General features: G+C 39.6%; 3 protein-coding genes and 1 pseudogene across 7 annotated transcripts; 2 read left to right on the top strand and 2 right to left on the bottom strand.

Moving 5' to 3' along the window:
* Positions 1-422: 422 nt before the first annotated feature.
* Positions 423-10,212, bottom strand: LOC103997076 (probable ubiquitin-conjugating enzyme E2 24). 5 transcript variants are annotated; one of them, XM_009418216.3, is made up of 12 exons: positions 9,868-10,212; positions 8,172-8,843; positions 7,948-8,071; positions 7,723-7,771; positions 6,155-7,632; positions 5,232-5,372; positions 4,970-5,116; positions 4,650-4,877; positions 4,498-4,570; positions 3,881-4,020; positions 1,184-1,495; positions 423-1,058 (listed from the first exon to the last, which is right to left on the bottom strand). In XM_009418216.3, the coding sequence occupies exons 5-12, from the start codon at positions 7,622-7,624 to the stop codon at positions 813-815; spliced, it is 2,757 nt and encodes a 918-aa protein (XP_009416491.2). In that variant the 5' UTR covers positions 7,625-7,632; positions 7,723-7,771; positions 7,948-8,071; positions 8,172-8,843; positions 9,868-10,212; the 3' UTR covers positions 423-812. The 5 variants fall into 5 exon arrangements, with proteins under 5 accessions (XP_009416491.2, XP_009416489.2, XP_009416490.2 ...); XM_009418214.3 differs by having other exon boundaries at positions 7,723-7,823; XM_009418215.3 differs by having other exon boundaries at positions 7,723-7,823; positions 7,948-8,089.
* Positions 10,213-12,892: 2,680 nt separating this feature from the next.
* LOC103997077 (large ribosomal subunit protein bL21m) lies at positions 12,893-17,532 on the bottom strand. The gene is made up of 5 exons (XM_009418218.3): positions 16,997-17,532; positions 16,816-16,896; positions 13,838-13,939; positions 13,389-13,463; positions 12,893-13,306 (listed from the first exon to the last, which is right to left on the bottom strand). Exons 1-5 carry the CDS (start codon positions 17,462-17,464, stop codon positions 13,235-13,237), a joined length of 798 nt encoding a protein of 265 aa, XP_009416493.2. The 5' UTR covers positions 17,465-17,532; the 3' UTR covers positions 12,893-13,234.
* Positions 17,533-19,784: 2,252 nt separating this feature from the next.
* LOC135594451 (L-lactate dehydrogenase-like) lies at positions 19,785-20,521 on the top strand (annotated as a pseudogene).
* Positions 20,522-21,345: 824 nt separating this feature from the next.
* Positions 21,346-22,704, top strand: LOC135592584 (E3 ubiquitin-protein ligase ATL42-like). The gene has a single exon (XM_065082123.1). The coding sequence runs from the start codon at positions 21,375-21,377 to the stop codon at positions 22,632-22,634; it is 1,260 nt and encodes a 419-aa protein (XP_064938195.1). The 5' UTR covers positions 21,346-21,374; the 3' UTR covers positions 22,635-22,704.
* Positions 22,705-22,709: the final 5 nt, after the last annotated feature.

Here is a 22,709-nt window from a genome sequence, read left to right on the forward strand (position 1 = left end):
GATTCTATCTATTTAATCATATTTATTTAGCTTAAGCCCGACAAGGAGTCGAAACGTTAGTTTTATCTCGAAATTGGCTTTCTCTAGGAAAAGCCTGCCCCCTTAATTTAATATGAATAGTTTATTCATTTATATTTCAAATATAATTTCATCCTATGCAAATAATATTAGAACTATTTCAATAATTTATTCACATTCAGAAGGTGAAAAAATCGATATCTCTAAATTTGAGAAAGAACAAGATTTGATCAATGGAACCCCTTTGACTCGTATCGAAAAGGAAGCTTATAAAACAATTCTTAGATAAAACTCCGTAAATACAACGACGACAAGGACGAGACCAACTATGCTACACTTGAAAGAGACCACATGCTATAATAAAAGAGAAAAGGATAAAAAAGCATGGGCAAAAAACAGCTACATAAATGTAAAAGATCATGGCTTCCATACAATAACTAGTAAATAATCATCAATTACAAACTTCAATAGCTACAAACCGGCACACGCATTCACTTGCTATATACAAACAGTAGCTGTAGCTCACAGCTAGCTTATTACACATCTCCTCATCCATATAATAACTAGCAAGCGACCCAAAACTACAAACATCAATAGCTTCAAACCGACACACTCCTCCAGACTAGCTAGGGGTTCTGGCTTCACTTGCTAAATACAAGCAGTTGCTCTAGCTCACAGCTAGTTTTATTAGACATCTTATATTTCTAAGCATGGTAGCTAAGATACCCAACAACCTTCTTTTTTTTTTACTTTCAGACCTCACCAAATACGTGATCTTATCTGCATTAGGCAATTTAATTCAGGACGTCCAGAAACTGGGTGCAATCGATCCCTCTTTCTGTAAAGGCTGACACAAGCTTTGGGAGAAGTTTAGCAAGCATGATCTTAAACCCAGTAGAACAACTGTTGTGACATTTGTCGGCTGCTTCTCTGCATGCATCAGCATGCCCAACCTGAGCGCCATCCAAATATGCCTTACAAGCACTGAGAATATGATGTGACCTATGAGTAAAATGCTCCTCAACAAGTGCCTCAAAGTGCTGCAATTTCAATAAACCAGCAAGTAAGCTAAGTTGCAGGACCATCCGGAAACTAATAGCATAAATTACATAACGAAAAGAAGGTAATTTATTTCCAAAGTTACGTTGGCTTTTAGTCATCTTACCTTCGGTGGTCTATGTAAGATGTATAGCATCGACTTGCACGACTGTAGAAAAGCATTCTCATTGTACGTGATCGAGTTCTTCTCAGCCTCGACTCTTCCAATCTGTTCATCATATCCCGCCTCATTAAAATACGGCTTCTCATTAAGAACAAGGGCCTGAAGTGATAGCAACACTTGAAGAATTGTGGAGTTTTCTGGATCCCATACTTCGCTGCCACTTCCCATCCATGTCTTTAGTAGGCTGAGACAAACCTTCCCTGACTCGTACAAGTTTGGGTTTAGTCGAAGCCCCCCAGAGATGTAGTGAACAACCTACATAATAAATGTTTCTCCCATTAAAAAAAGCCTACCCTCAAAGCTCCAAACCACTAGAGTATGCAATATATTTTGGAAGAAATAAGTGAATCTAAATTTGCCAAACACTCAAAGCATATTAAGGACTGACATCTTTTGGAGCCTAATTATGTGGTGCAAGAAGACTCCTGACTCAAGAAAGAAGCACCTCGCATGATAATTTTTGAAGGATAATCAGTTTCAAACATCAAGATGTGCTTACAATAACTAATACCTAAATGCTCAAAATACTAATTTTGATTTATAAACCAAAAGAATAGTGTTTTGCTACTTGCAAAATATAATGACACCACTAAAGCAATCAGCATATAGATCCTTGTAAGATCCAGACCACCAAAACAATAATGAGACATGTTTTGAAGAAAAGAAATTTTGTGAAGTTGTCAAGTATTCAGAGCTAATAAGGCACCAAGACTTTTTGGAGCTTAGTTGCAAGATGCAAGGCAATGCATGAATAGTTTAAGAGAGCAGTTAGAATGACATCTAAGATAAAATACTTTTCAAATGAAAGTTAAGTAAACAAGGTTATCTGCAGCTTTGTCGGAACGTGCAATGTGTGATGCATACCTTGTTGAGAAAGCAATTATCTTGACCATGGAGATAAAGTGATCTTAAAGATGACAGTGAAACAAAGTGAAAATCAAACTGTACTTAAGTTTCCTAGAGTTCATTTCATCAAAGATCTAGATTTTCGTTGAAAAAATGTCATTGCCAACTTGACGTTGATTGTAGGTCAGATACTCTTTATAATATAATTAATCACATATACCTGATAGTAACAAATTAAGAGCTAACAAAAAGTTAATGCAACATTATGGGAGAGACATCCATTAGGGAACGCATGGGCCTAAAGATGCACCTCACTCAAAACTGTGAGTAGCAACTAAGATAAAACCCAAAGTCCAGTAAGCCTTCCCACTAGGAACACGTGAGGTGATAATTTAATAATATTAATTTATCCTTCATCGAATAAATGCTATTACTGAAGATAGAGATACCTAAGAAACATAGGCAAAGACATGCTGTCATGCAATAGAAATAATTGGCTGGCATTAGACTTGCAAAATTTTCATCTAATCTCTAACCATTTTGTTTAATATTCAGAATATGGAAATCATCACTCAGTAGAACTATCACAGGTAATGAAGTTTAAGGTATGATAAACTAGAAAATAAATAAAATGTATATATGCATTAACATATGATGCAACCACACTCCATTTCTCAATTTTTGGAGTACTGAAGAATGAAACATATCCATTAGCACTAGCCAACGTGACCACAGAACCAATAAGAGTGAGAGAATCAACATATACTTGTACACTTGTTATCAGAACATGTAATCTAATATCATATTATCTCCTTTTGTGTTAATAGGTTTCAAAAGAGGTTTCTAAAGAGAGAACTCCCAACCTAGCACATTAGATATATCATCATCCAAGTGAGACTCTTCTAGCCAGGGTTGCCATGGATGGTGGCCATCAAACAGACCATGTTTAAACCCAAATCGTTTGTTTATTTGCACTCTCTTTCTCACGTTCTTTTCCCTCCACCATGGCTTCTGCTATGGAACCATTATGTTAATAATCTATCATAACAGTGTCATTTAATCTCTTGAAGCATTGCTCTGGATCGCTACTCCAGAAATTTGATTGAGACAACTAATAGGATTTCCACTAATTCTTGTTATCAAAGACTTTCATCATTTTTCGTCTGATGTTTATGCTACGTTGAGGGCGAATGTCATTATCTGATTGGACGGTGTTAGTTCAAATAAAAAAATTGGACAATGGTGGGGCCCATAGAGAAAAATAAATAACAAGGACCTCTAGGAGGTAATTGTGAAACTTAAGCTCCAAGAAGATATTAAAGATGAGAGGAGCTCGGCACTAGAGCAATTAATAGATGTTGAAGGACAACCTGCAATAGGGTTGTTCAGGTGGTATGGATTCTGTGCAGGCGAAGAAAGAGGCCTCTTTCAGGAAATAGGTATGAATGTCACTCTACCAACTGCTTCCGTAAAATTTAGGTGCAATCCAAATGAACAACCATAAAATCTTTAGTGTCATCATGATTCTAAGAACACCTACATCCTATTACAAAATTTATTTTATCCTGAACTTCCAGTATAAAATATTGACTTTGGTTTTCTTTCAAGTTCTTTCCCTATATATTATGATTATCTACCAAGAGTGTGATTGAAAATAACTAATTCGTACAGGCACATACTCAAAAACTAAACCATGCTACATAATATTTACTAATCTTTATAAAGAAAAGTCTTTTCTTGTAAATGTTCACCATGTATTCAGGAGAAACCAATAATTGGAAAAAGAATACTTACAGGGGGTTCATGAGGATAGTCAAAGGGAAGAAAGATATCAAAGAAGAATAGACCATCATGGTAGGGAGTTCCAGGTGCTCCTATCATTGATGCCCTCAGTAGATCCATTCTCTCCTCATAGACTCTGACATAGATTGTGTCTGGAAAGTGCAAGGAATACATGCCACTATTAGCACAACAGAAGCAAAATGAATATAATTCTCAGCATGCAATTTAAAACCAAATTTGATCATCAGGTTTTATGACTGCTGTAAATAGAGCTCAACAGAATTTGACAAAAACTTATGTCTATTTGTTTTCCTTGGTTGTACAACTAGCACATGTTATAAAAGCTACATCGTACTTTTTCCTATTACATACTAGTGTGGAACACACAAATTTTTATACACAAAAGAGGAGCACTGCAGGAGAAAGCAAGGACAGTTTTATTTGAAAAAAATATAACAAACTGGTGTCTTGTGAGAATACTGCAGTGACCATAGTTATTATCTCCTGAATCTTGACTAGCCAAGTCCATCCAAGTATGCAAAAAAGTGTAATAAAATGAAAAAAATGAAGATGAATGGACAAAGTTAAATCATGCATCAGGATGGAAGAGCTCAGAATAAAGAATAAACCTGGAAGATCATTTTTTAAGAAGCTCCATTCTTGTTGTACTCTCTTAAACCAACCCTTTTTTACCTGAGGATACTGAGAAAGTAAGATAAACCATAAAAAAATGGTACTCATGACGGATAATTAAATTCAAAGCACAAACTTGTTTGCTCACATGGGACAACATCAATTCATTGCCAATGCCATTCACAAAATGATGGTCTGTATGATCATTTACAATATCAAATTGCTTGAACTTTCTAGGTTCATCACTGCCAGGTGAAAATGTCATCCCACCACTTTGTTTCGTCTCCTCAATCTGCTGCTTCAAATTTTCAGGCTGTAAATCAGTTGGTTCCGATATATATTCTTCCATCTTCAAATTCCTATACTGAGAAAACTCCTGGAAAAATAGCCAATATGAGTTTGAGTTTGTGGTAGTTAAGATTGCATGTTTTATGATGTACATAAACACACAAGAGAACAGGACGTAACTGGATCAGGCAAAGAAGTTGAACCACGAGAACAGAAAAGGCTTGTGGCAACATGTGTAAGGAACCCAAAAGCTGCCCCAGGAAACAAAGCAGAAGCGGCCTTCCAGACATCTTTCATGCAAAATCCACCAGAATCATCCGTAGATTTCTAGAATACACATTTTAACATTTAAATTGTTCCTTTCTGATCAGTATTCTGGCATGAAATAACAAAACAGAAACAAAATAAACAACCACATTTGTGGAAAAGAGCAGGCCTGAACCTTTTGCCTCATATTCCATGATTGTTTCTCCTGATCAGTTAAGTCTTTGTCAACATTTGGAGGAAAAGACTCCATGGTAGCCGATGGTGTCAAGGCAGGATGAAGAAGCCTGTCCGGTCCAACTATTTCAAAAGGCATAACCTGATACCAATATTTGATATATTATCTCTTTAATTGGAACAACAAGATAAACAGAATGAAACAAGGAAACAGAAAAGCAAAGTTAACGTATTGCTCTGTACAACAAGGACAACAACAAAAAACTGCAAGGCCCCCATTACTTGGGAAATGTATTACTTTGTAATTGCATTTAACTAGCAACAAAAAGACCTGGACATAGAGCATAACCAACACTATATCATTAAATGATGACTTTAAAATGACAAAAAAATAAAAATATATAGACCTAATAGGTAATGGGTACTGCAAGATATCATATCTGGAATCAATACAAACATTGGTCTCACAGAAACTAGTTGTGCTCTTGCACATGCATCTTACTTGTAACCTAGTATCTATGTTTCACAATCCTGTAAATCATGGATACAATAACCAGAATCTCACCATAATACAAAGCTGCAAGCACATAACACCTCTATGTAATAGATTAAGTTCAGGCCAAAAAACCTGAATTCTTACTAGCTTAATCAATGTTAATTACTTAATTCCAAGTAAAACTCCCATTTAAACTGGAGGTAAAATGACACCGATCCAGAAACTTCCATATTGTTGGGACCTTATGCTAACTATACTAATCCATCTGACAAAAACCTGTAGGATAAACTTTAATGGGTAAATTTTGAAATTACAACAGGTAAAAATTTATAAAAAAAATTTCCTAATAGTATTTCCTGGCAATGCATGCAAAAAAAAATGATGTCACTACAGATAGAAAAATGTATATCTAGCCACAACAGTCATACCTTGGATATCACACCATTGGCCCATTTAACTTCAATACCTTCATCCTTATAACCAATAACATTCCCAATGCATGATAGGTAACCCTGTAGATCCTCATGATTGCATTCATCAATAGGCTTCTTGAGAGAACCAATTCCACAAAATAATCCATCTACTGCAACAGGCAAATTATGTCTTTCTTTCCAACTAATATTTTGCACATCAAGAATATTTTCTCCCACCTTCTGAACACAAGGAATTTGCCTAAGCACGGCATCACCAATGCAATAGGTGAAATCTGGATGCTCAATCAGTTCATAAGCACTCACTGTCTCTTCAGTAAATTCAGTAAAATCACCACTAAAATCAACATTCTTGTTAAGCTCAGGAAGCATCCATTTCACCTTCACAATCTGTTCGTGTGAATCCACATTTTTCACAATTCCCAGCCCTTGTGGTTGTGGAACATGTACTTCTTCTGTTGTTACTTTCTCTAGCACAAACTGTCCTGGCCAAAAATCATGATCACCAATGTTGCTCACTGGAGACAAGGATTGAGTACACACACCAACTGACCTTTCACCATTTTGCCACAGAACATCAACCTTGCTCCTGGTCTTTGCAATCACATACATCTGTAGAGTTTCCATATCCAATTCTTTCTGCATGTTTGTAAAGCACTTTGGAGAACTCAGAGTTCCTGAATTTTCTGCAGTCACATTATGGTAATCTACTGGAAGTGTACACCGATCACCAAGTTGCCAATTAGCATGTGAAAAACATGACAACAAAGTAAGGTTCTTTGGATCTTGGAAATGAGGTGGAGTTGATGAATGGATGCTCTGACCCACAACTGAAGCAACCCAACTAACATACACTAATCCTACCTCCACATGGCAGATAATACCTTCATCTTGACTTGCCTTGAGTGAGCCGCAAAACCATGTTTTGGACTGGGAAATAGTCGGAAGATTAATTTTCACCCGCTGGCCTGGATGGAGAGGAAATGATGCATCTTCAAAGCTTGGATATAGCAGAGTTAGGTCTTTTGAGTCTCTGATCAATATTTCAAACTTAGCCCCATTATTAAATAGAATGGTAACTGCATCAAATGTTTTTTCAATCCTTCCAAGCCATGGCCCATAAACTACAAAGTCTCCAGAGGCAAAGGATCTCAACCTAAGAAGTTTCTTGCTGTTTACATCTTTTACGAGTCCACCAGAGGTTGTTTCCAAGTCTACAATCAGATCAACATCCACCACCCTTCCCAACTGTCCTGAAGGATCTGTAATGGAGCAGACGAAGTCGCCGAGAGCAAAGTGTCTCTCAAATGCAAGGAAGTCATCAATTTTTCCTATGCTCTCATCCAGACCTGACAAGATACTTTGAGCATGCCCGCCAAATAAAGATTCATTGCAGTCTTGATTCTCACTATCACTAAATTCAGAGTAGGAATCACTATCTGAATCAACAAACAGTGCATCCATCATCTAATTACCTGTTAAAAGTCAATATGATCCATTTAAGTATGATATCAAATGCAGCTGTTTACATAGAAAGCCAAATTTAAAATTAGATAACGGCTCACCTTATCATCAAGATAGGAAAGATATTACCCTAACAAGAAACTCTCCCATCTACACCCAAGACATCATTTGTTGAATAAGACAACCATGCACAAAAATGGGACTGTTGCAATATATAGGATATTAAAATACAAATTGAACATGTAACAAAATAACACTTTGAAAACTATCATGCTACAAATCAAGATATTCACAGGGAAAAGAGAAAGAAGGGAGAGTCTACTTACCTCCAAGTTAATTTATCTATTCTATAGTCAACCCTGACGACTGATGGAAACAGATTGCTTCCTGACTGAACAAACATTGCAACTGCCAGATGTAACCCCTGATGTGCTGAAATCCGCTGACATACTATCCAGAAAACAGCAACTGGTTCAATGTTATCACGGTATTATAAGTGCAATTACTTGATGCCAAACAAGAATTATCTAGATACAGATGCAGGATCTACCTGATTCTATCACTGCCAAAAGGAGATTTGCCCAGCTGAGCTGAGTTTACTAAATGGAGCTGATATTGACTATAAAATGCCAAAGGAGATTTGCCCAGCAGCTGAAGAAAGCCAGTAAATGCCAAAGGAGATTTGCCCAGCAGGTGAAGAAAACTACTAAATGCCAAAGGAGATTTGCCCAGAAGAGTGGAAAACTGCTAGATGCCAAAGGAGATTTGCCCAGCAGAGTGAAGCAAACTGCTAGATGCCAAAGGAGATTTGCCCAGCAGAGTGAAGCAAACTGCTAGATGCCAAAGGAGATTTGCCCAGCAGAGTGAAGCAAACTACTAAATGCCAAAGGAGATTTGCCCAAGATGGAAAATCTTAACCCCAATAGACATTTTCCCAAGAGAGAAAAAGTTAACTCAAAGCATATTAAGTACTTGCCAAATGAGATTTGCCCAGAAAGTGAAGAAATTCTAAAAATGTATCCCCCTACTAAGGAGGATTTGACAACCAGCACAAATAATCTCCCATACAGTGACCAGTAGATGATATTCTTGGACTGTCAATAGATGCGAGACTAAGAATTAACTTCAAGACAAGTCACTTTAATTGTCACAAACTGCCAGAGGAGATTTTCCAATTATAGAAAAGCCATTGCGCATCATGATCAAATATGCCAATACCAGCCTGCAAAGGACCATGACAGACAAAAACTTCAATTAGAATACATCTCTGCTGCTTGTAATGTCTTTCCTTCAAATAGAAGTTCATCAACAGCAGTTCAAGGTGCAATAACTAAATCAACAATATGAAAAGAAAAAAAATCATAATTACACTTTTCAGAAAGGTAAGTGATATATGCAGCAAAGCCCTAAAACCTATTCTACTAAAAAATGCATTTTTTTCTCAAAGAGAAGGAAGATGCCTTCTTTCCAGAAAAAAGAAACATATAAAAAGCAGGAATAACAGTCTAAGAAGAGAGAGAAGAGAGAGAGAGGTCAAAAGCCTCCAAAGCTATATCCGACCATGAAAACTTGAGCATGAACGGGAGAGGTGGGAATCGACTATTAATAACAAAAGAAAAAACTCCTTGGATACTATATAGGCGGATGATAATGAGATTTATGGTCAATAAATTAGAGATTTTCTGCTCAAATTCGTGGACCAGTTGATAAAATTATAAAAGTACCACAAACTTTAAAGATAATTAAAGACAACAAACTAAAACTCATCATTTTTTCCCCCAAAATAAAAACCTATCTACACCTCTATAGATCTATTACAAAATATATTATGGAAAACATGAGCATCTCTATTATTACAAGTTAACTTTTTGTTGGTAGTCAGAAAATTTACCAAGAAAGTTAACAAACCCTACCCACAATCCTGCATAACTTTCGATGATACTTTTTACCGCAAAAGATTTAGTGAGTAAATTCCTTTTTTCCCAAGTCTAGGCACTCAAATAAAACACCTATATGTAGAACAACAGATTCCATGTGTACAGAAAACTCAAAGCCAAAATTAACACCACGTTCGAATTATTCATCCACAGAATCCACAGCAAAGACGAAATCTTCCTCACAAGTGTATGCATTCGCAACACACAACTCGAAAAAACGTTCCATTTAACACTAAAAACACAACAAAAGCACAGACATGAAACCCTAAGCCGCCAACAAATCAGAAACACGGAAGCAGAGAGAAATACCACGGTCCGTATGCCCGACCCACGGATCGAAGAAGAGGAGGCAGTGAGAGAAAACGAAAAGAAGGAAGGTCTTTCAGCGCAGAGGCCTGGTCCCTCCCCGAACCCCGCCCAACGCGCCATCTGCGAAGCTTCCAACCATGGCGCAGCGACGAGAGCGGGACACAACCCCAAATCAGGCCTGTGGATCTCCTATTTTCCCTTCTGCCTCCTCTTCTCGCCCGAAATTCCCCCGCTTTGCTCTGTCTCGATCGTCGTCGATATGCTTCGGGAATCCTACAAGCGGAAAATAAGCTTCTTTTCTCTCGACCTCTTTATGGGGTATGGAATTATTTTATCTGCAAAGATTTGAGTGCGGTTCGTGTTTTTGGGGCGGAAAGGGGATTACAACGCGGCTATTAATTATTCACATTAGTATATAATCACGATTCTTAACAAAAGTTTTAACATGTAATATATACTAAAAATATCAAATGCCTAAAATATATTTAATATTCTTGGCTTAATGGAAGTTTTATTTTTTGCTTCGACATTTAATTCAGTCAAATATATATATATAGGTTGAAACTTATTAAGGATATTTTTTTGCTAAACTCAAAAATTACGGTGATAAATGTAAACATAATTTTAGAAATATGTTTGCTAATCTAATATAATGAACAAACGGAAAGATTTGTCTGCTCGTGGCAATTAAGTCAACTGCGCACTCGTGTTGGCTTCTTTAACAAGCGGCAGACCGACCCGCCGGGAGTTGACTTCATTCCTTCACCGCTCCGCTTTTGACCGGTGATGCAACTTGCTTGGGGTGCAGGTAGGCACACGTGCCAATTCCAATCTGTAGTCCCATTGACCCTACCATAATTAGAATTATACAAATATTTTTCACTCCAATAAGATGAATAATAATACAAATATTTTCTTGTTCTTCGTAGAGACGAAAAAAAAAAAAAGGGAGGTGAAACGTCAGATAATCAATTCACCAACGTTCGTAGGATTTGCTTTAACATACGTTTTGATCCAATCTGATAAAGTAAGTAACTCATTAACTGATTAATTCAAAATGTTTAAGTCTCTTAAGCTCATCCTAATATGGTCCCTATTCGAGAGTTCTATAATAATTCTTTCCACTTTAAGTACAGAATGTTAGATTTGTTTTGAACCGATTAACTTTAACGAACCTAAATCAGCCAAAGTAATATTAGTACACCTACTCAAACTTAGATTGTCCCCTCATGAGTAGTGCGACACTAAACTTAGGTTATCACAAAAGAAATTTAGTCGTGAGTTCAAATCTTGCGTTTAGTTGAAAGAGGAGAAGTCGCATTCACCGTGTGACATTCCTCAGTGCTGCCCGTGATATGCTGTGGGCTGTTCAGCTGTGAAATAAAACAAGCAAAAAAAGAAAAGCAAAGCAAAGACAAAAACATGCGCTTTGCAACTTTACGATCTGTACTCAACTCACCTCGAACGAGAACCGCTGGTTTGTATCAGAAAAAGGGAAAGGAAGAGGTAACTAATGGTGGCTGAGAGAGGGCATGGTGTTTGGTGGCTCTTGGTATTAGTTAATAAATATTACAAAAGAATAATAAGATCATTTTTGAGAAATGGAGCATTGATAGAATAGTAGCTTTATCTATCATGACAACAGATGGGTGGCATAGTTAGAGAAAAAGCTTGAGATCATTCCTCATGGATACCCACTGGAGCACTGTGTTGATTTATTGGAGAGAGAGAGAGAGAGAGAGGGTTATGATGCTTCACTATTATTAAAGAAATGCTGATGCTCCACTTTCTTCACCTTTGTAGTAATGACAGCACCCAGTAAGGCTCTGAGAGAGTGGTAGCTCTCTTGCCAGCCCAAAGGTTTAATGGTCTCTGACTCATCTCCATGCCAAGATTAGTATAGAAAACAGAACAGTCTGCTTAGGTTTGTTATGAGCCACAAGGAAAGCTATGATTTAGCATCAGTCTCTTCTCCCCACTATCTCTAGTTGTGTTTTCTTCTCACTGCAACAGTCACAGAAAGAAGTTGATCCTTTTCTATCAAGTGAAGTTGCATCTACATAGAACGATAGGGTTGGATAAGAGCATAAAGATTTGGTGGGTTGATCTCTTGACTAGGGCTGTAGCATTATGATGACTGTAGGCAACAGGTGATGGATGTGATGGGAAGGACTGTGGAAGAAGAGACTGTATTAGCATGAAACACAAAATGCTTACAGAATCATATGCTTATCTAATGAGGATAAGAGCCGGAAACAGGGACCAGTGATCATGAAACCTGCGTCCTTGGTGCCCTTTGGCATCATGACTCCAACCACAACTAGTAATAGTTTTTGGCATTTAACTTTTGGAGGTGGAGGGGATTGTAGCACATGGCCTCCATGGATTCAGCACTTTTCCACTGTCACTGGTGTGATGGGGATAGGGAAGTAAAAGAAAGAAGATGATGAAGATAGACACTAATTTGTGGAGTGGAAGGCTTAAGGCACCCACAGAAAAATTTAAAAAAAAGAGAAGTTTATTGCTTTGTCAATGATAAGGCTCTTCATTGGGGCCATGAAAACTTGTGAGGTATTCCCATGCAAATGCTTTCTGGGACCGCCTTGCTTGGACTTGGAGAATGTGAAGGTTAATAATGGAGAAGCATAATGGCAGTGGAGATCCCACCATTGCAGGGGTGGATGCATACTAAAACTAACGGCAATTGGAGGCATTTTCTTGACCATGGAAGGGGGCTTCTATCTCCATCTTGGGGCCATTTAAGGAGCACCAAGCTTTGTGACCTCCAAAGGTTGTGCAGGAATCAAAGGTGGTCAAGAGCAAAAAAGCCAGCAACATTGATGCCAGTAGTGCTGAAAGCAAAGTAGGTGGCAAAGAGCAAGAGGCAAATCTTGTTAGACAGTGACCAACATGAATTGGATGGTGACCAAGCAGGAAGAATGTGGTCTTCAGTTGGACAACTAACTGGAAGAGACTTTAGAAACTTTTCAAGGGGCTCCAACAAAAGCCATAAATAAACCCAAAATTGATTTCGAAATCCAATTTATATCAAAGAACCACAGAATGAATACATTTCATCATGTTTTGATTACACTTTTAACTGCAGCAAAATGGTAGTTTAGGATTCACAAGTCTTGTTGATTTCAAATACCAGACTGCCTCTCTGAATCATCTTATGAAAAATAGTCTAATTTTTTATGCACTACATTCCGAGCTCGAGTTCGAAAAAAAATACACTTGCAGCAGATTCCAGATGCTCGCATGTCCTTATGGCCACTATATTATTGTTGCAGTTTCTAATGGTGAGTGAACTGAGATCTCAGAGATATAAAGTTGGTCTGATCCACAACAGTAAGGATATTGGTTCTTAGGCAACAGCTGCGACGTTTTCTGACTTGTCTATTCCTTGAATATCAGTGATTCTCAGCTTAGTCAGTTCCTGGAATAATGATGGAAAACAATTAGAACTCATTGCTGCAGACAGCTTAAGAACAACTTCATTTCTCTGATTAATGACTTACCTGGCGATGACCCTTGGTTCGACGGTAATTTTTTCTTCTTTTTTTCTTAAATATGATAACTGTTGCATCTAAAGTCTGAATTAGGAAAAATAATGCGTCAGCAAGGAACAAATTAAATCGTACATTTATGGTATAAACAACAAATTGAAGTATAAGGTCCAGACAACCAGAGTAACAATGAAATATGAAGTTGTATTGGTTTGTAGGCAAAGTATAATATCATCGTAACAGGCACTTTTGGCTTGGAGGCAAAAGAAGGCCAAAAGAAGAGAAATGTGATGGTAGCTGAGGATCAGCAGGATGCTGCATGTTTCACATAAATGAATCATATGACATAAGAGCAAAGAAAATATCAATATTAGTTGCAATGACTCTCCTCCATGAAAAAAATATCCATCTAAAGAAACTAAAAAAAAAAAGAAAAAGGAGGTAATTGAGTTGTTTCTTACATGTTCTTCAACAACAGCATGTACAGCTGCATCAGGTACTATTGGCCTGCCAACGACTGTTTCAGTTCTTGATCCCAACATTAAAACCCTGTTCAAAATTAACTGCAGCGAGACCAGCCAAAGTGAATAAAACCATTCACATGCACTCACAGGTTCAACTTTGCAGTACAGAATTTGAAATAAAAAGGCAAGACTTGAACATTGGCAACCATTCTATTACTGGACTATCTTTTAAAATGGATCGGAAGGTCTTCACTATCACCAAAAAATACATATCAGCAAGGTAGACATGGAGGCTCCTTTAAGGTATAACTTCTATTCAGATTCTTATCCAATGCAAAGAAATTAGCTTCCTCATAAATAATAGGAACAAAAGGTACACAAAGACATCCATAATCTTAATGTCTATTTTAATGTCTCATATAGAAAAAGAATATATATGTGTCTTTTTCTAGGTTGGCTTACAAGAACAACCAAGATATAAAATTAGAAGGAAATATAATTTGTACTAGTCATGGTTTAAGTACCAAAGAAAAGAAGAAAACTACCACTATTTGTCATAATCATGGAAAATATATCTGATCCACCAATTGGCCCAGACCTGTCCACGCACTTAAACCATTAATATAAAGGGAAAAGTACATATACAATAAAGCGACAGCCACAATTTCACTGTTAACCCACTAAGTAATAGCTGAAAAGAACCAATCAATCAAACCACTCTTGAGTTGACTTTCCCAAGAGCATGTGATTTGCTCAACTTGTAAATTCCCTATCAACAAAATATCTTATTAAGAAGATACCTTAAATTTGGAAGCGTGGATAGTATCATAGTACAGTGAATTATAAGGAAGCTAACTCATAACTTAACCACAAAAGAATTACTAAATCATCACTCTTTAGCTCTTGATTTTCCATGACTCAAGTAAATGTGTCATACCTCATCTATCATAAAAAAGGCTTGAGAATAGGTCAGTTCCTGTCTTGATCAATTGCGCCAGAGCTATATAGTGACATTTCAAGGCTGGGTTAGCTGAGGTTAAATAATTAATCTAATCTGACATTTCTGTCAATGATTTGTACCCCAAAAAAAAATTCAGAGGCATCCTATCTGATTGCTTGTAAATAGAGTGGGGCAGTCTCAAGTCGGTTGAAGGTTACACTATAGAGCAAATTCAAAATCAAAATCACCGGAGTTTATTTATGTCCTCCACATAAAATTCATGATGATTGAAGTCCAATTGCCCATCCACTAAATCATCTAAGAATGAACAATCTAAATAATGGCATATCATTCATTTAACAACTTAACGATTGGATAAATAGGGATGGAATCTCATCACTTTCTATAAAGGGTAACTTCAGGGAGTGTGGACAATATTGATCGAAGTTGCACATCCAATGAAGCCATGCAACAACCAAAATCAAGAACGTTTTCTTCCTTTGCATATCCTTTCCACTGGGTTTTGCTTTTCATAATGTAGATACAGTTTATTTTAACTTTTCTGAATTTTAGGATGGCAATCACTCAGAACATGTCAGTTAAAAATTTTTAAGTCCACATAGATCATTTCGGAAAAAAATAGCCTAGATTATCACCTCCACTTTCTTAAGAAACTTAGGATGATGGCTTCTTCATAAGTCTTTGCAAGTGGATAGAAAATGAATAAACATGTGATCAAACTTCCATTGCCAACGTAACTGACCTTGCATGACATGAAATTCCCATGTCCATCCAAACAAAAAGAACAGAAATCTTTGAGATAAATTTATCATTTACATTCTTCCACAAATTTAATAAAGCTGATCATAATATTTCAACTACCAAAACACCAACCAGTTGTTCTCATAAAGTAATTTATCACGTCCCCAATAAGGCATGGGATCATTCATCAACTAGTTACTCCAATTCCGTCCCCTTCCTAATCCTTCCTACTCTTATCTATCACCACAATAGTAATATAATAACTAGAAACATCATCAAACTCCATAGATTTGGTTTTTCTTGTTTACGCAAGCCACAGACCAGCTTACAAGCTCTTCAAACCTGAATACCTACGGGCATCAAGATCCAAGATCATCCTTGAACACTTCTACTGCTCTCTCATTAATGACCAAGAACTTCATCAAACAAAACAACAAAGCAAAAACCACTTGTAACTTGTAAGGTATATTGGCCAACATGAATATAATAAAAGTCAACAACTAACACAATGAATAGCTAACCAGACAACTTAATCAGTTTATCAAAATTAGAATAAGTTGGGGAATCACCAGCTAGAGGTACCAGCATGCTCCTCCAAAATTAAGTGTCAGCATGGTTACAGCTGAATAAAATTTCTCGACTTAATCATGTGCAAAGTTCACTTCGAGGGGGGAAGAACTTATATGATCAAAAGTCAGTCACTTCTTAAATAAACATCAGTTTCAGATGCAACATATTTATCAATATGGGCTGAATTTTTCTACTTGTTTATGAAGTAAAAACCCATTGCTGGAGGAGGAAAAACACAATGACTTCGGCTTCTGAATAACTAGCATTTTGATAATTATGAATAATGGTTGGTTATCACTCTACTAGTTACTGTAAAAATTCCTATCTATCAAGTACTTATTGCATGTGACAATTTCCTGAGTTTGAAGCATACTACAACAACAAGCAAAAAGCAAAAGAAGAAATGATTTTGAACGATTTCAAAATCATAAAGCTAAAGACATAAACATAAACAAAGGAAGTAGACCATATATCATTTGGATTTTGCAATTTCTGTTTCTCCTAGAATCATGACACTACTCATCTGTTCATAATTGTTCTCTGTGTTATGCAACTGAATACCTTCCTATTAAAACATCTAAAAGATCCAACGTAAAAATTTATTCCATGAAAGATAAAATAGGCAACCAAAGGAGAAGTTGATACCATGAGAAGTAGAAACAGACATATACAAGCATACACTTGTATTTTCAAATACACTTACCTTATCATTAACCTCACAGTATTTCAGTCTTTCCGTAAAAATGGAATCCCCATTGCTGACTTTAAACTGATGGGAACCAATCTATAACATTACGAAGAACAGAAAAAGAGAGCTTTTAGGATGGAATGCGAATCAAGAAGAAAAGCAACAGAGAAAAGGGAATATATCCAGCAATCTGAACCTGAACAACGGCGAAAAAAGGCTCATATGACTTGAACGGATTCTCCGACGAATCCAGCGGCCCGATCACCTTATACCCAATCTCAGCAGCCTCTTCTACCTTCTCTTCGTCCGATTTCCCCCTCTGAACGACACATTTCGAAGCCCGAACATCTCCATTCTCTCCATCGCTGCTCACTCCTCCTTCCTTGTTTTCCTCCTCCTCTTCTTCGCTTTCATCGTCCTCATCTTCCTCCTCGTCCGAAGGATTCGTCGGCCGAGAAGAACAACGGCGAACACCGCCGAAACGAATCGAAATACTGCATCGAAATGCCCTGCGACAGATGTCAAGATCCGAGGAAGTTCGTTGCGGGATCGCGAAACCGAGAGATCGAAGGCTCAGGGTTTGCGGGTTCTCCAGAGGAGAGGCGGAGAAGAGACGGGCGCGTAGATGACGAGTGAGAGCGCCGAGGCATCGCCGGCTCGCCATAGTCGACCTCCCTTCACGCTCTGAGGTTCATTTAGGGCTCTTGGGGGCGCGGCGCGGTCTGAACCGGTCAAGGTTTATTCGAGACAGGTTGATCCAGTTTTCTCGGACCAAAACTTAACCCGACCAGACTCATGTCAGCGCTAACTATATATATTACCCTTTGTAATTAACGAAATAATTATAAATTATCCTCTATAATTAATTATAATTAGTATTATGATCTTTATATTTTTAAAAATAATATTCGGATCCTTCGCTTCCAAAAGTGAAATATTTAATCTCAATTCTTTTCATGTTAATTTTATCGACAGAAAAAATTATATGTATGTATTATCAAGTAACGAATAAAAAGGATAAAAAGATATTTTTATTATCTTTTAAATTATTAATTTAATATAAACTTCTCGCTCACTGCGTAGAGGCTTAAACAAAAATTGCTCCTCCGGCTGCGCTGCAGACAACAAAGGCGGCGTCGGTGGCGCACAAGGCTAGTGGAGTTCCAGAGGAGATCCAAGCGCCGCCTTCGACCGTGATCAATTTCCTACTCCCCTTCTCTTTCCAACTTGCTTGCCCGAACGTCGCGGAGCTCTACCAATGTGAATATTGGTCTGCCCCCAGCAGGTGGCGGAAGACATGGCCTTCCTCATCGACCTCGCTAACATCATTGGCAACGCCACCACCATGGTGGCCGCTCTGCAGCGCTACGACGTCGACATCCGCTCTGGGCCTCGTTGTAGACCGAGAGGGATGGGTACTGGCCAGATGCCACCTCGGCGTCACCAAGCGGAGAGATCGTCCGGAAGGAGCTCCGTCGGCTGGGGAAACCATTAGACACAACGGTATGCAAGGAGGGCAGATGCCAGTTTGGAGAGGTTCAGTCAACGGTCGAAGTTGCGCTGATTGACGGGACGCTGATCTAATTTAGAGCTCCATCGGATTCTTTACACATAGTAGATCATAAGCACTAATAACTAAAACGTTATCTTGTCTCAGTCCATCGTCACAGGTCACAGTCTCCTCGATCTCGGTCACGAGATGCTTGACCTCATCTTCTTGTAGAGGACAATATCAAGTGTTCGACTCCTATCGCTTAGTGTAACCGATTCTCATATGTTTGTTCGTCCACAGGCGTGAGTGGAGATAACTTCATGGCCCGAGACCTGACCTTCGCCAACACCGTCGGGCTGGACAAGCACCAAGTTGTGGCCTTCCGCTCTGACAGCGACCTCTCCATGCTCGAGTCGGTGGAGTTCCTCGACCACCAGGACGCCCTCTACACCCATTCCCTCCGCTAGTTCTACAAGTCCTACTGCATCTCCGGCAACGTCGACTTCATCTTCGACAACTCCACCACCGTCTTCCATGATTGCGTCATCTTCATCATCCCCTCCCCTGCTAGCTCAACCCCGAGCACAACGAGTCCAACACCATCACCGCGCACGGCCGCACTGATCTCGCCCAATCCATCGGCTTCATGTTCGACCACTGCACCATCAATGGGAGCAACAAGTACCTCGCACTCTGCCGCTCGAAGTTCGCAGTCCATTGCACGTACCTCGGTAGACCATGGAAGGAGTACTGCAACTTGGCAGAGATCGTGAGGCCAGAGGGCTGGTTTGGTGACTTCGCGCTGCAAACGTTGTTCTTTTTCTAGGCGAGCAAGTTGGAAAGATTATGGGAGGAGAAGTTTATATGAAATTATATAAATTTAATAATTTACAAAATAGTAAAATTATTTTTTTATCTTTTTGCACGTGATAATATATGCGATTCTTTTTACCGACAAAATTAACGATATGAGAAGAATTAAGATTAAATATTTTATTTTCGTAAGTGCAGAGATCTTAATGTTACTTTTTAAAATATAGAGACCACGATACTAATCATAGTTAACTATATTGGGTAATATATAGTTACTTCATAATTAGCTGCCTTTAATATCTTGATTCCTATACTTTAAAAAGTTACATTGGATCCATTTACCCAAACAACGTCAGTTTTTATCGACATAAACATGAAAATAAAGGGTTAAAAAGTAATTTAAAGTTCGATGGTGGAGACGTCGATGGCGGACAGTGATGTCGCTGGCATCAGTGGTGATGAACAACAACATCGTTGGCATCGATAGCGGACCCCTCCCCCTCCCCCCTTGTCCCTGGCGTCAAGCGATCGCCACCCTCCGCCTCCTCGACCATTTCCTCATGGCTACCCCCTCTACTTCCCCCTTTGTCTTTCCTTTCTTCTCCACCCTCACCCCCGACATCGAGCATGTCCGCCTTCTTTCCTGATATCAATCAATTCATAGCTTCGACCTAAGAAGATGAAGAAAGTGTTATCTCTCTTGGAGCTCGGTTTCGCTAATGACATACATAGGACCTTATTCTGCCCCATCGATCATGCGATGACACCACCATCTCCTACTCAGCGTCACACCAAGATATCTATGATCAGTGTCGAGAATATGGGCATGGCCATTGCATGGACGATCCTGATGGAAGAGCTGGCATTGGTGGATGCCAAACCCGATAAGCTACAAGGGGGAGATGCTAAGTAGCTCACCGTGGCCTTTCTCCTGTACACTCGGATCCAGGCATCTCCAAATTATGCGATGACGTGGACTTGGATATCTGCATCATCACGACCAGTGCTCGACATATCTTGGGGGAGACGCGATTGAACCCGCTGCAGTGCAATTTGGCTTTATTTAAGGCGATTGTGTCATCATTGGCGAGGTACTCACCGGAGAACGCTGCTGTTGATGGTGTCAAATCCAATAGATGTGTTGATGTATATCGCTTGAGAGCTATCGAGGTTTCTGCCCAATAGGGTGATCGAGTCAGGGACCAACCTCGACTCCTTGCATTTTCGGTTCTTGCTCATCGATCACTTGGAAGTCAACGCTCAAGATGTCCAGGTAGGCGAAGAACTCATCTAAGCAGTGGTTGGTGGAGAACTCGAGCATGACACGTAAGGAATGCCAAGGTCGGACGCGCTTGACGTAGGGACGAGGGTGGAGAAGGAGAAGGGGAGGCAAAGAGGGGAGGTGGAGGGGGTAAGGATGAGGAAGTGGTCAAGGAGACAAAGGGCGGCAACTACTCAATGCAAAGGACAAGGGGGGAGGGGGAAGGGTTCGTCACTACTGACACAGTGGCACTGCCATCAACACCATCCACCATCGAACTTAAAAAAAAAAATTTATCATTTATTTTTATATTTTTTATTTATAAAAAAGATAAATAAATCTACTCGTTTCACTTTCGTAACTACATAAATGTGAATATAACTTAAGAATCTTTTTATCATAATGTGCGTAGCATGTGCATCAATCGAATCCTACCATTAACTGTACGAATGCGTAGCTTCCATTTGCAATCCAAATTGGTTGTGATCCGTAGTCTATCATAAGCATCTAAGGGCTACATCAAGTTTGGATCAGGACTATTGCAATTATATTTTATTTTTTGCCTTATCAACACCAAAAAACGATTTTTCCCCCTTTTTTATATTTAACGGTGCGTATAAAAATACATAAAATAAAGAAGAACACAACAAATTTCATGAAGGCACATCACTCATTATTTTTCTTTTCTCTAGGCAAAATAATTTTTTTCTTTTACAATCTCAAACCTTTCTTTGTAGGATAAAGTCTTTAAGCAATCCTATAAATCTGCAATCAAATTTACAATTGTTTATTTCCTTTAAAATCTACCATTAAACATATCATTATCTCCTCTTGTTTGGATTTTTTTCTTCTTTAGGTTCGTAGAATAGTAGTAAATAATAATGTTTGATAGAAAAGCTTATAAAATATTTCTGAACCTTAATTTTATGTTGAAATAGAACGCCACTTGCCCATAAAATGCTCCCACGGCAGCATCAGGTTAGAGTTGAATCTTCCCTTTAGCTCGCCATGCCTTCCGAGACCTGCGCTGCTTCCTTCACCTACTTCTTCTTCTTCTCGTTCGCCATCTCGGCCGCCCAGCAAACCGATGCCGTCTACTGGTCGCCGCCCAACGTGGCTGTGTCCTTCCGCCCGAGCGTCGCCCTCGTGATCGGGATCTTCGCCCTTATGTTCTTCCTCACCTTCCTCCTCATATACGGCAAGGTCTGCCACTTCGCCGCCGCCGCCCACGCCACCGACCTCCTCGTCGCCGACGCCGCAGGCCATGGAAGGTTTATCCTGCCCCAGGACCGCTTCTCCGGCATCGATAGGACCGTCATCGAGTCCCTACCCTTCTTCCGCTTCTCGTCGCTGCGCGGCGTCCGCGACGGCCTCGAGTGCGCCGTCTGCTTGTCCAAGTTCGATGACGCCGAGGTCCTCCGGCTGCTTGCCAAGTGTAAGCACGCGTTCCACGTCCGCTGCGTTGACCGCTGGCTCGAGGCGCACTCCAGCTGCCCCCTATGCCGGTGCAAGGTCAACGCCGACGACGACGGCCTCTTCAAGTACTCCACCAGCTCTCGCTTCCTGTTCGCCTCCGACCGGCTCGAGGCCAGCGGCCGCGACCTCGAGTTGTTCGTGGAGCGAGAGCCCAACGACGCCCGCAATCTCCGCGGCTCATCAGGATTCAGCATCAGTAGTAGCTTCCGGAATACCGACAAGTGGCGGGAGTTGCCAACGCTCGAAGAAGGCGCCAGTGGCGGCCGAATCCTGCACAAGTTCAAGCACAAGATCATCGTCTCCGATGTCGTGTTCAAGAGCCGGTGGAGCGACGTGAACTCGTCCGACTTGATATCCTTGGACCTGGAAATGCTATCCGGTAAAGACGTGGTCTGGAATGTGGAGTCAACGAGATCAAGCGCATCAGAGGGAAAAGCTTCACCTGATGACAAACTACTGAGGATTAATGAAGAGATGGAGAAGAAGAGACTGCTCGAGATCAAAGCCAGCCAGATCAACAAGAACAACTCGATGTCTGTTCCAAGCATTTCATCGAGCGGCACCAACACGAGAGCTCTTATTTCCTCAGGCAACAGATCGATGTCGGATATCACAAACGTATCAAGGTTTATGCAGCTCAAAGATCCCGGCAACAGCGCAACCCATGGAGATGAAGACGAGAAGGCGAGGAAACTCTGGCTGCCGATCGCGAGGAGGACCGTGCAATGGTTCGCGGGAAGGGAGAGGAGGTCACAGATGCAGTGCAGCAGAAGAGAGTCCACAGGTGTTTAATTCGGGACTCGTCATATTCCTTGCCATGTCGCTGAATCTTAGCATCAAAGACAAGCGGTGTTCGGCTGCATTCTC

The sequence above is a fragment of the Musa acuminata genome, chromosome BXJ1-9 (assembly GCF_036884655.1).
Source record: "Musa acuminata AAA Group cultivar baxijiao chromosome BXJ1-9, Cavendish_Baxijiao_AAA, whole genome shotgun sequence".
Classification (NCBI taxonomy): Eukaryota; Viridiplantae; Streptophyta; class Magnoliopsida; order Zingiberales; family Musaceae; genus Musa; species Musa acuminata.